Source organism: Hyperolius riggenbachi, chromosome 2, assembly GCF_040937935.1.
Source record: "Hyperolius riggenbachi isolate aHypRig1 chromosome 2, aHypRig1.pri, whole genome shotgun sequence".
NCBI lineage: Eukaryota > Metazoa > Chordata > Amphibia > Anura > Hyperoliidae > Hyperolius > Hyperolius riggenbachi.
In genome coordinates, this window is record NC_090647.1 from 65,376,042 (window position 1) to 65,390,202 (window position 14,161).

The 14,161-nt window shown below is 44.6% G+C and overlaps 1 protein-coding gene across 1 annotated transcript in view; it reads left to right on the forward strand.

The window, feature by feature from the left end:
- The first annotated feature begins 4,695 nt into the window (after positions 1-4,695).
- The window catches only part of CEP126 (centrosomal protein 126), a 105,741-nt gene continuing 96,275 nt past the window's right edge, over positions 4,696-14,161 (forward strand). Inside the window, exons 1-2 of the mRNA XM_068266853.1 lie at positions 4,696-6,213; positions 7,150-7,390. Coding sequence (XP_068122954.1) covers positions 7,347-7,390 — 44 coding nt within the window. The 5' untranslated portion in view covers positions 4,696-6,213; positions 7,150-7,346. The remainder of the gene's footprint in view (positions 6,214-7,149; positions 7,391-14,161) is intronic.

The following is a 14,161-nucleotide window of genomic DNA, read 5'->3' on the forward strand; positions in this document are numbered from 1 at the left end:
TTAAATTTTCCGGCGGAATCTGGAATTCCGCGGAATTACGGAAAAATCTGGCGGAATTTTCATAGCGACGAAATTTAACGCTGGCAGAATCCGCGATTTCCGGCGGAACGGAATTTGCTTTTTCCGATCATTCCTACTGTAGATTGTGTCTAATAATTATTACAATACCACACTTGGCTGTGCGATGTTGCGGACGTTTTTAGTTGCAATGAGATCATGTTTTTGATCTATGTTTTTTTTTGTATGTGGGATTTTGTAATTGCAGAAAACTACAATATCATTAGCAATGCGTGCAGTATGTGTAGAAATTGCAGAAAGTTGTACAGTTTTTTTTAATGTGGAGGAAATGCGAAAATGGGTTTACGAAAAAATGACGAATAGAGAGTAGTCTATTCACTTGCAACACGTGCCGCACTGCATGTTTCACACGTGCAAATTTTAAGTGAATGGCCTGCCTAAGTGGCTACTTAGTAGCAAGGAAATATCACAAATGAAAAATAAAACTAAATATTCTAAAATAAATTGGCCTGGAGCCACTAGTTAAATTGGCAGTTAAAAGGTTAATCTCATTCTCCTTTGAAATGTATGGATAAAAATAGCAAAGACTGTACTTCCTGTTACATGAGAGGCACAGAGACCCAGGGGGATCAGTCACTTAATTACGATATTGAAAATCTTTTGTGTAGCAGCCCAGTCATCCAGTCTTCTACTATACCCTCCATAGCGGCCAGCGATCCCATGGCTTGGATTGTGACCACGAGTGTGCAGATGCGCACAGATGATTGCAGAACTGCGGCGAGGGACACAAAGACTTCTGGGGGCTGGGAGAAGCCGCAAGTAAGGCCTCGTTCACACTATATGCATTGCCGTATGCATTTCGGCAACGCATTTAATGTTCAACACGCAGGAATATCAGATGTGCATCGTCTGCACTGTCTGATGTTCAGACCACATCAGAATCAGAATCATTTATTTCGCCAAGTACAACGGGGGTTGTACCCGGAATTATTTTTGGCGCATACAGGGTCGGTGATGGTACAGCAAATACATACAGTAATACATACAGTAAGTACATACAATAGAATATCCAAAGCATGGCATATACACAAAAACACAAACACAACACAAAAACATAGTGTAGGAGGACCTAGGAGGGGGCTTTTGAGTGCTATGTTGAGTGGAGCTGCCGCAATCCCGTTACGGCGCTCAACAGCTCTGCAGCAATTCAGATGCCCCACCAAAGGTCTATTATTATTATTATTATTATTATTTAGAATTTATATAGCGCTGACATATTACGCAGCGCTGTACAGTGTATATATATATATATCTTGTCACTAACTGTTCCTCAAGGAGCTCACATTCTAATCCCTACCATTGCCATATGTCTATATCATGTAGTGTAAGTACTGTAGTCTAGGGCCAATTTTTTAGGGGGAGCCAATTAACTTATCCGTATGTTTTTGGAATGTGGGAGGAAACCGGAGTGCCCGGAGGAAACCCACGCAGACACGGAGAGAACATACAAACTCTTTGCAGATAGTGCCCTGGCTGGGAAGGGACAGCGCAGAGAGCAGGATAGAGAGTAGGAGAGAGCGAGAGAAGAGAGAGAATAGATGAGAAACAAAAGTCTGAGTATCCCCTGGGACTTCAATGGTGGCTGGCTGGTGGACTGAATCACTGCTGTGGTTCGAAAGAAACAAATCCCCAGGCCTGAGGCCCAGTCCGGTGAGGTTGCACTAGCAGGCCCTAGCAGGCCCAAAAGAGTCCGAAAGGAGACCACATGCGCTGCACAGCAGTGTGATGCAGTATCACACTGCTGCACGCATTTTTTGGCAAAGTGCAGCGCTGACCCTGTAGTGAATGGGATCCGCAGCGCAGATGGTGTGCGATTGTGGGTGTTGTGTTCTGATCACATGGCCATCTACGGTAAGAAGTTTGAACAAGGTTAAACTTTATGAGCAGCGTTCAGCTCATGTATCCTGTAAGGGTATAGCCCAGTGGTCCTTTAAACTAAGTCCCGTGGGCTGAATGTGGCCCCCTAAGGCTTTTTTACTGGCCCCCCACACACAAAATGTATTAATTAAAGATTCTGTCAGCTACATCGTTAAATATTGGTGGTCCACATATAGAGTAGAAGACTAGCAGCGCTGGCACCACCCATCCACATGGAATCCAGAAAGCAGTCATTGGCTGGTTTCCAATCAAATCCCATATCAGGTGATACTGCTGTCCAATTGGACTGCAGCTTGTCACCTGGGTATGCTTCACTGTCTGGCCCACAAAAGACCTCTACCTCATTTTATGTATACTCAGTCTGAAGTATGTTGACCCGGCCCTCGACCCAAAACGTTTGGGAACCCCTGGTATAGCCTGTCAACAGGGGCATAACTATAGGGGAGCAGCCCCCTGGGATCACAGAGGGGCCCAGAGCTGTGGAGACCCCCAAATACTAACCTCTCCTCCTCCAATACAGGGAACAATACTTCAGATCAGGTGTTTTTGTGGCTACACTTGTTATGGACGTGAAGATCATGATGTCTACACTCATAGCTCCCAACCATCCCTCTTTTGGAGGGACAGTCCCTCTTTCTCCCCATGTACAGATCTATGTGAATATATGTATTTTATATACTGAAAAATGTGTTTTATTGACACCAAACTTTATTCCCATCCTTTAAATTAATATATTTCTAATTTTCAGATGTTAATATGAAGGAAAATGAACCAGGATAGAAAGGACCAGTGCGGTTTGAATTATAAAACAACATATTTTTCTTATACAATTTTTATGGTATGTGTAACTTGTGGTGTGCCAGGGTCGTGGTTAGGGTGTGGCAGGGGTGTGGCTTAAGAGTCCATCTTTCTTATCTCAAAAAGTTGGAAGGTGTGCATACTTGTTTTATGACCCTTGCGAGATGGGTCCCAAAAGCTGTAAAGGGCACTAAGGGGAGGCTAGAGGGGTTTGAATATTGGGTGGCCTAACAAAGTTTTGCTGGGGAGCCTCCATGGATTGTTACGCCACTGTCTGTCAGGTTGCTAGATTGAAGTGAACCTAAACTGAAACCCCAAAAAAGTTTCCCTTACCTGCCGATGCCGTGTGCCCGCGCCGTCACTGAATTATCCTCTGGTCCCCTGCAGCGGCTGAGTTTCATATTCGGTGACTGGGCCAGTCAATGGCAACTGCGCCTATGCTACCCTGGCCACGCACGTCCTTGATCACACTGTTGTCGCTGGGAGCATCCTACACGTGCAAAGTGCAAGATTTCCTTGTACTGTACATGTGCAGGACACGCCTGGTGGCGAGAGCATGATCGAGTACGCATGCGGCCAGGGCCACACAAGCGCAGTGGCCATCGACTGGCCCAGCCGCCAAAAACGAAACTCAACCGCTGTGGGGGACCGAAGAATCGTTCCAAGACAGAGCGGGCATAGGGCTGCAGGGGGCTGGTAGAAGCCCTAGGTAAGTGACCTTTTTTTGTTTCAGTTTAGGTTAACTTCAAAGAGACACTGAAGTGAAAAAAAATTATGATATAATGAATTGGTTGTGTAGTACGGATAATTACTAGAATATTAGTAGCAAAGAAAATATTCTCATATTTTTATTTTCGGTTATATCGATTTTTTATAACATTGCATAATTCTCTAATATTTGCAGTTTACACACTACTCAGCATTCTAAATGATTTTACAGAGCAGGCCAGTGAACTTTGAAATGTCCTCTGCAAAGAAAGTAAAGGAAAGAAAATACGATGACAGACAGTTGAGATAACAAGCTTCAGAAAACAGAGCTCTCTGCGACTTTGAAAGTGGTGGAGCTCAGTGGCTCTTTTCCATAGATAACTGGAGTTTCTTAAAGGACTTCCGAGGCCAAATCTAAAAAAAGTTAAATACCTGCATCACATTTCAATGCACGGAGGACTCCGTCCGCGCCCTCCCGCCGCTCAATAGCCCCCCTGGCCGGCTCTCGACCGCACTACCCGGGTCAGGCTCTCCTGCCTCCACTAACATGGCCGCATGAGCTGGCCGCAGTCCGTATAGCCGCGAGTGCGGCTGCGCAGTTCTAGGGCCTACCAGCCGATCCACGCTACAGGCTGCGCAGCCACGGCCAGCTCATGCGGCCATGTTAGTGGAGGCAGGAAAGCCCGACCTGGGCCGTGCAGTCAGGGGGCTATTGAGCGGCGGGGACCCGGTGGAACGGCACGGAGGACGCGGAAGGCGTCCTCCGTGCATTCAAATGTGATGCAGGTATTTAACTTTTTTTTTTTAGATTTGGCCTCAGAAGTCCTTTAACTCTTCCTGTACTGGAAACAATATTAGACATGTCTCTGATCCAAATGTTTTATTTCTTAGCTGTACTACACATACAAATCATTAGATCATTTATTTTTTCGCTTCAGTGTCACCTGTCACATTGCTATTGCATTTGCTGCCCCTAGTGAGATTGTGCTCCAGAAACACAGGCTGCTGTCGCACTGGGCTGCCGGGTAGGGAGGGAGCGCTCTATTGATCAGACAGGAGGGGAGCATCAGCCGGGCGGGTGACAGCACAAGCACAACAACCGCCCACAGCACAAAGAGCACATGACACCAAGCGGCGTCTCTCATCCACACGCTGTACAGCGGCGGGAGGGGCTTTTATGCTCGGACGTGACGTCAGCTGGGTGGGGCGGGGCTGCGCTCTGCTTGGCAACCGAAGCTTACTCCCCAGGCAACAAGATGGAGAGCGTACACTGACAGCTGTGTGACCGGGGGGACGCCGCTAAGAGAGCCATGGCCTCTCGGGGACCTTCCTGACACGGGATCCTGTACCTAGACCCGCATGGAGCTGATCTCCTCCACTGCTGCTGTGCCTAGACCCTAATGGCAATCCATTCAGCTGCTGTGCATGGGACTGGTACCTGCTACTGCTGTGCATAGACCCACCCTAATGGACCTGATCTCCTCCTCCACTACTGCTGTGCATAGACCCTAATGGACCTGATCTCCTCCTCCTCCACTACTGCTGTGCATAGACCCTAATGGACCTGATCTCCTCCTCCACTACTGCTGTGCATAGAATGGACCTGATCTGCTCCGCCACTGTGTAGAGACCCCCACTGATCTCTGCTGCTGTGCCTAGACCCTCATATGCCTTTGTAGACCCCCATATACTGAACTTCTGCTGTCCCTGGATGCTTAGATACTTGATCTGCTATGCATAGACCCTCATACATTTATTGATCCATTGCCTAGACCTTCACACACCTGGTTGGACCCCCATACATATGCATAGACCCTCATACATTTACTGATCCATTGCATAGACCCTCACACACCTGGGTTGACCCCCATATACTGATTCTCTGCTGTGCTTGGATGCTTAGATACATGATCTGCTATGCATAGACCCTCATACATTTACTGATCCATTGCATAGACCCTCATACACCTAAGTGGACTCCCATACACTGATCTTATTGTCCACCCACATATACCTGATTTGCTAATACTTTTCAGTCAAGCGTATACAATGTTCTGCTGCTGTGCCTAGACCATCATATACCTAATTTGCTGATATATTGCTTAGATATTGATCTATTGCTATACCATCATACATCTTATCTACTGGCATAAAGCTTTGTGTACTTCATCTACTCCTACAATACACCCTTTACTGATCTCTGTTGACCTGAACTACTTGTGTTCATAGACCTTCATACATCTGCTTCTGTGTCTACACCCCCATATACCTGTTCTCTAGTGCTGTGCACATACCTTCTCACGCTAACCTACTGCTCTGTACAGAAGACACTCATGGCCACAGCATGACATTATGCATATACCCTCATACACCAGAACTACTAGTGTACATAGACCCTGATCTTTCCATAACATATACAACCAGCCGCTGTACCTATCTCTCATTATAGCATATTATTTGAGTGTAAACCAGTGCTGATCATACTTTGTCTATAGCATATGATCCATCTGCAGACTAAGAGACACTCATTCCTCTACTGGACCTCCCTATTCCTCCACTGGCCACTCCTGTGAATTAAACCTTTTGGATCTATACCTGTCTGGACCACAAGAATATCGCTTTTATATCAGTGCTGGACAAAAGGCTAGAACATTGCTGAATCTGTTCTCTGCATCCCTCTGTGCTGCAGACTACCTCAAGGACCTCCAGAGCATCACTGAGCTGTGATCTGTACCCCCTCTGCACTGTTGGGTCAGTTTCATGTACTGCATGAACGGAATACCGCCCTGTACTTAGCACTTTATAGAGATGCACCTCTCCACTGAAAGTTCTGTTCACTACGTTATTTTCTAAATTCCTTAATTTTTTAGAACCCTTTCTCTGTTTTGTACCCTTTTATTCTATGCACAGCTCACTGCACTGCACCCTTTGATATAAAACCCTCCTGTTATTATGTACCACCCTATTTTATAAACTCTCCTTTGCTGTATGCCCCATTATACTGTGTGCAAACCATTGTTCTGTCAATAGCCTGCTGCCCAGTACCTGTCTTCTCTGAAACACTTTATAGCGATTTACTTTTCTGTTACCTAAGCAACTAATTAACTGGCACTGGCAGTAAATCAGTCTATATCCAGTTAACTTCCAGCTCAGAAATCTGAATTTCACAGTAAAATTACGTGCCTTTATCAAGGAACTGTATGTTTCTCTATTACGTCACTAAAATTCACAGATCAAATAATCTGCTGACCCACAAACTCATTGCAGGGTTCAGTGTTGAAAGTTTATTACAGATTTAAGCCTAAACGTTAAATCTGTATGTTCCTTACCACTTTTTACCTTGTGCTTAATTCTCGTTTCTAAGCCCCTCAGGCACCTGTCATAAGAATCTCATTGACTGTTTTCTCATTAGCCTTAAGTATGTACTCTATATAACTTTTTTGGTTGTTTTTCCAGAATACGCATTTAGTGTATACGTGGCATCCCATTAACACTTCATTAGTTCTTCACACTGACCAAGTACCACCAGCATAGCCCTGACACAACCATCATCAACTGCATGTTGACTCTTTATTCACGCCTAGTTATCAGGTTTTAGTTACTATTTGACTTTCCATTTCACAGTTTACTTTTTGTTTCTTTAATTACCATACCACAGTCATCTTTCTGCTGCTGTCTTTTCAATAGGGCAACACTAAACCTTTTACCTCTCTGACCTGTATGGTGACTCAATATACCTCAAGCTGCATTAATTTGCAAACAACAACACTGGCACAACCAGAGGACCTGTGAAGTGTCTAGACGGTTACTCTTCTTTGAAGCTGTTAGACTCAATCTCAGTCAATGAGGAGAAAAAGAGACTTTATACCCCCCTCATTGAGCTGATGCAGGCCGCAGTCATGCAGAACCAACGGACCAAATCATACTCGTATCCTTTTCAACAATGTGTGCTGTACTTGAGCGAATTGTAGTATGATTATACTCGCCGCTGTTCGAGGTTGGGTGTGGTACGACACAAAAGTTAGAGGAGTATGGTGGCTGACATATTTATTTCCTTATAAACAATGCACATTGCCTGGCTTTCCTGCTGGTCCTCTGCCTCTAATACTTTTAGCCATAGACCCTGAACAAGCATGCAGATCAGGTATGTCTGACTGAAGTCTGGCTGGATTAGCTACATGCTTGTTTCAGGTGTGTGATTTATACTCTACCAATGCCAAAGAGATCAGCAGGACTGCCAGGCAATTGGTATTGTTTTAAAAGGAAATAAATATGGCAGCCTCCATATCTCTCTCACTTCAGGTATGCGACAAGGTGGCCATACACACATAGTTCGCCACCCAATGTGGCAAACAGATCAGCCAGGAAGGGACTGATACTTTCCACACACTGCACATACATTTCAATAGATTTGAATAGATTTCCAAGCGGGGTCATTTGATGGGCTTTCTTGCCTCAGCCGACCCCTATCGATCAAGGTCTTCTGATTAATAATTTTGATAGATTTTCAGCATAAACAAAAATCACACAAAATGACTTACTGTTACTACACTAGGCTAGCTCTATGAAATTCCTTATCACTTTGATATGCCCTGTTGCCTGTATTTTGTTCATCCCATTTTGGGTTAATTTACCTAGAAGCATGACAATTGTTTACACCCTGTCAATAAAAGAAGAGACAAGACAAAGAACATTGATATTGTGCGTTTCTCCTGGCGAACTCAAAAGCGACAGAGCTGCAGCCAGTAGAGCATGCTCAAGGAGTAGCAGTATTAGGGAGTCTAGCCCAAGGACTCCTTACTGATTAGGTGCTGGCTTACTGAACAGGGAAGGGATAGGATTCGAACCTTGGTCTTCTGTGTCAGAGGCAAAGCACTTAAAGGACAATCGAGGTCACATGATGAGATACACATGTGCATGTACAGTGCCAGGCACAAAAATGGCTATGCTGTACTGTTTTTTTTTTTTTTTCTTTTTATTTCTTTGCCTGACAAAGTTAAAAATCAGGTATGCAAGTGACAGTTTCTGTCCGGGTCGGGGCTGGGTCAGACTATAGCGTAACAATCACTGATAAGTAATTACAGCCATAAAACACTTTCCTGTCAGTAAATGGCTTCTGACAGCAGGAAAGGGTCAATAATTCATAGCTCTGGCATACTTCAAATAAGGTGTCATTGAGCAGAGACATTGAAACAGTAAAAACTTAAAAACTAGATTTAAATGTAAAATAAAACAGGGATTTCTAAAAAAGTCATTTTCAGGAGGAGGAGGATTGATACTTTTAATTTATCTCAGTTAATTTTCACCTTGGATGTCCTTTAACCTCCCTGACGGTATGATAAGTGCGGCTGTGCGGCCGCGAAAGGGTTTTTTCCACCTTTTTTTTTTTTTTTAGCATGTAGCTAGCCTAGCGCTAGCTACATGCTTCCCCCCTCCCTGCGGCGCCCCCCCGTATTTACCGTTCGCCGCCGGCGCCGCTTGCCCATAAGGAAATCCTGTTCTGAACGGGATTTCCTTGAGGGCTTCCCCCCGTCGCCATGGCGACAAACGGAGTGACGTCATCGACGTTGTGACGTCACAAGCAATCCCGATCCACCCCATAGCGCAAGCTGGCGGCGATTGGCCAGGCTGCGCAAGGGGTATGCCGGGGGGGGGGGGCTGTATCGCGGCGGGTATCGGTGGCGGGCAGCGGCGATTGCAACAAACACGCAGCTAGCAAAGTGCTAGCTGCGTGTTTGAAAAAAAAACAGCAGGGCCTGAGGAATCCTCCGCGGCGGCTTACCCCTTGTCCAGCACGGGGGTACCGCTAAGGGGGTTAAAGAGACCATGAGATGGGGCCGCAGGAGTAAAATACACGCACCTGGGGCTTCCTCCAGCCCCCTCTGGCCTGATCGCTCCCACGCCTTCCTCTTCTGTCTTCCTGTTTGCCTGCAATTGGGCCCTGCCTGGGGCCAACTGCGCGTGTGCAGCCCAGCTGCGCACATGCACCAGCTGCGGTAACGATGCGGGGATCGCTCTGTGCCGTACTACTGCGCAAGCACAGAACGAGATGGGAGCGAGACGGGAGTGTGCCTGGCCGGACTGCGCAAAATTTTCCGGAGCCGGTAGCAGGCGAATAGTCAGTCAGAAGAGGACAACGTATGAGCGATCAGGCCTGAGGGGGCTGGAGGAAGCCCCAGGTATATATATTTTAATCCTGTGGCCCCATCTTAGATACACTGTAACCATTATACTATTCAGCCACTAAAATACTCTTCAGCCACCAGCAAGCAGAAAAAATACTTTTTACCTACTTTGTGGTACTTTTTCAATTGCAAAATGCTGAAAAGTGAGTTTAAATTGAACAGGAAAATGTATTTCCAAAGGAAAACTCAGGAGAAAAAAAATCATTTGAATAAGACCCAGGATACTTTGTACAGTAATGCACAGAGGTGGGTTAAATTACAGTGGCTTGCAAAAGTATTCGGCCCCCTTGAAGTTTTCCACATTTTGTAACATTACTGCCACAAATGAATCTATTTTATTGGAATTCCCTGTGAAAGACCAACACAAAGTGGTGTACACGTGAGAAGTGGAACGAAAATCATACATCATTCCAAACATTTTTTAAAAATAACTGCAAAGTGGGGTGTTTGTAATTATTCAGCCCCCTTTGGTCTGAATGCAGTCAGTTGCCCATAGACATTGCCTGATGAGTGCTAATGACTAAATAGAGTGTACCTGTGTGTAATCTAATGTCAGTACAAATACAGCTGCTCTGTGACGACCTCAGAGGTTGCCTAAGAGAATATTGGGAGCAACAACACCATGAAGTTCAAAGAACACACCAGACAGGTCAGGGATAAAGTTATTGAGAAATTTAAAGCAGGCTTAGGCTACAAAAAGATTCCCAAAGCCTTGAACATCCCACGGAGAACTGTTCAAGCGATCATTCAGAAATGGAAGGAGTATGGCACAACTGTAACCCTACCAAGACAAGGCCATCCACCTAAACTCACAGGCCGAACAAGGAGAGCGCTTATCAGAAATGCAGTCAAGAGGCCCATGGTAAATCTGGACGAGCTGCAGAGATCTACAGCTCAGGTGGGGGAATCTGTCCATAGGACAACTATTAGTAGTGCACTGCACAAAGTTGGCCTTTATGGAAGAGTGGCAAGAAGAAAGCCGTAGTTAGCAGAAAAGCATAAGAAGTCCCGTTTGCAGTTTGCCACAAGCCATGTGGGGGACACAGCAAACATGTGGAAAAAGGTGTTCTGGTCAGATGAGACCAAAATGGAACTTTTGGGCCAAAATGCAAAACGCTATGTGTGGCAGAAAACTAACACTGCACATCATTCTGAACACACCATCCCCACTGTCAAACATGGTGGTAGCAGCATCATGCTCGGGGGGTGCATCTCTTCAGCAGGGACAGGGAAACTGGTCAGAGTTCATGGGAAGATGGATGGAGCCAAATACAGGACAATCTTGGAAGAAAACCTCTTGAAGTCTACAAAAGACTTGAGACTGGAGTCGGGCAATTTTGGGTGCCTGGAGTCGGAGTCGGGAAAAAATGCACCGACTCCGACTCCGACTCCTAATGAATTTGTAACTGTAATTAAAATAGAAAATATGATAAAATGTTCTATTTCTCAGATAATAGTCATTAAAAATAATGTATATATACAGTATATATACAGTAATAGCTGTGCTCAGTCCACAAAAATGAAATAAACCAATCAAAATTAGCTACTTGTGCTGCTTCAATAAAGCAGTCCCCGTATTTTTAAGGTCAGATATACATATCTGATTGTGACTGTATATATGATGTGTACACAGGAATCTCTTATATATACTAAATAACATCTATGCTGTAAGAATAAAGCCTGATGTGTAGCTGTGTCACTAATAGAGATGGTCAATGAGATGGAAATAATTTTGCACTGATGCTGATTTATGCAAATGTATGCACTTCCTTTGCTGATGAAATCAAATAATTTGATATGTTGTTAAAATTTGGTTTGGTGACTACAAATTAAAGGGTACCTGAGACGGATGAAAAGTAAAGTTTTATACATACCTGGGGCTTCCTCCAGCCCCCTTCAGGCTAATCAGTCCCTCGCTGTCCTCCACCACCCGGATCTTCTGCTATGAGTCCTGGTAATTCAGCCAGTCAGCGCTGTCCGGCCGCATGCCGCTCCCACAGCCAGGAACATTCTGCACCTGCGCAATAGTGCTGCACAGGTGTAGTATGCTCCTGGCGGCGGAGTGTGTGCATGCGCACTACGTCCGACTGGCTCAAGTACCTGGACTCATAGCAGAAGATCCAGGTGGTGGAGGAGGACAACGAGGGACTGATTATCCTGAAGGCGGCTGGAGGAAGCCCCAGGTATGTATAAAACTTTAATTTCATCTGTCTCAGGTTTACTTTGTTACACAGTAGTACTATACTCTACATATGCGCTCCCCACAGAGCTGCAGGGAATCCACTGAGAATGCTGTGCACATTGAACACAGAGGTGTTGTCTGTCAGCCATAAACCTTGTTCAGATTGTGCATGAAGAATGTGTAATAGAGGAAGAATCTCCTCATTCCCCTGCAGAGTACCTGCACATCATTCTTACATGTACCCACACTTACATTGCCTAGGGCCTGATAGATGTTCTTTGTTCCGGTTTGTACCTTTTACAAGTACTCTTACCAAGGACTAGTTTTAGTCTAAAGGGAATAAATATAGTAGTCTACATATCCTTCTCACTTCAGTTGTCTTGTAAAATTCCTAAGCGTTGGCAGTTAAGAGACGAATTTCATGTTACATACTTTTAATCAACAAAATTGTAATATACAAATTAGAGGAGTCGGAGTCGAGGAGTCGGAGTCGGTGGAATCCTAAACTGAGGAGTCGGAGTCGGAGTCGGTGGATTTTTGGACCGACTCCACAGCCCTGCCGGTTTGTACCTTTTACAAGTACTCTTACCAAGGACTAGTTTTAGTCTAAAGGGAATAAATATAGTAGTCTACATATCCTTCTCACTTCAGTTGTCTTGTAAAATTCCTAAGCGTTGGCAGTTAAGAGACGAATTTCATGTTACATACTTTTAATCAACAAAATTGTAATATGCAAATTAGAGGAGTCGGAGTCGAGGAGTCGGAGTCGGTGGAATCCTAAACTGAGGAGTCGGAGTCGGTGGATTTTTGGACCGACTCCACAGCCCTGTTTTTTACTCACCAATACACTTTAAAGACCACCTCCAGCCAAAAAAAAGGTCTGAATGGCAATACATATATGTAGTCTAGGCACTGTGTACAGTTATATGAACTTATAAAGGTTACATCTGGTACATCATAGTGGATAGAACAGACTCACATTTATATCTGTAAGTAGCACTTCCTTATTCCTCCTGAAGTTGAAAGCATTGTGCCCACCTCTTCAGCCTAGTTAACTCCCCTGCCCCTCCCTCCCCTGCTGTCTGCCTGCCTGGATCAAATTACTTCTCTTTTCACAGTGTGTAGGAGCTGGGACTTAACTAGAATTAGTAGAGCCCCCCTGCAAAATGTATAGCATCGACCCCCTTTGTACCCAAACCCATGTGATCGGAAGCCGGAAAATGGCAGCAGAGAGGGTTCTGCTGTGAAACAGCCTGGAAGCAGGCAATAATTACACACGCTCCTGTACATGGTTTTCGTCGGTGGAGGGGTCCCCAAAGGCTCTGTGCCTCCCTGTGATTTCAGAGGTCACGGGTGATTTCTACGCCTATGTGTAGGAGAGAGAAGACACCAGAAAACTGCTGCAGCCTATCTTATCATGTCTGTTTGCTATAATTCTTATCTCAGCTGTCTGTCTGCCTAGATAAGATCCCATGGACATGAGGGGTGGAGTTATGACATCAATCCCCCAGCAACCTTTACACCTATGGTTTGGAAAGAAAAAAAAGGCCGCCCAGGACCCAATTTCACACTGAGGGCGGGGATTTCAAGACTATTGCGTGCAATGCGGACCCTAGGGGTGAGAAAATCACACTTTAAGTGTGAGTTTATATATCCTGACAATTTATTAGGTTTAAAGCAAACTGTAATTTATAATTTAGGTACTCTTTAAGTTAAAATATATTTATTAGAAGGCAACCAGGGCTCCCTCAGATCTTGTCAGAAGGCAAAATAAGTGCTTCATTATAATTGTAGTTCACAGGAAAATTTGGTGTGGTTTAGCATATGATTTTCAGATTTAAAAAGACTCTGTAACAACATTTTCAACCTTATTTCTTCTATCCTATAAGTTCCTATACCTGTTCTTATGTGGTCTGGATTACTGCAGCCTTTTCTAGTTGCACTGTCTCTGTAATATATCTAATCTTCTTTTCTTTGTCAAGCTTTGTCGACCCAGGGAGGAAGGTGCTGCCTCTGTTGTACTTAATACAAGTTATGCACTCCCCCTGCAGGCTCTGTGTGCTTTGTTTACTCCTCACAGACAGTGATGCAGTTTGTGAGGCTGAGGGGGGAGGGAGCTGCCTGTCACATGCTGAGAAACTGTGAGAATCCCAGATTATTCACTATGTAATAAAAACTTGTAGTATACTGTAACATGATATACAAATATGTGTGTGTATGTGTGTATGAATATATATATATATATATATATATATATATATATATATATATATATATATATATATATTACACACACATATACATCCACACATAGTGTGTGTGTATATACAAA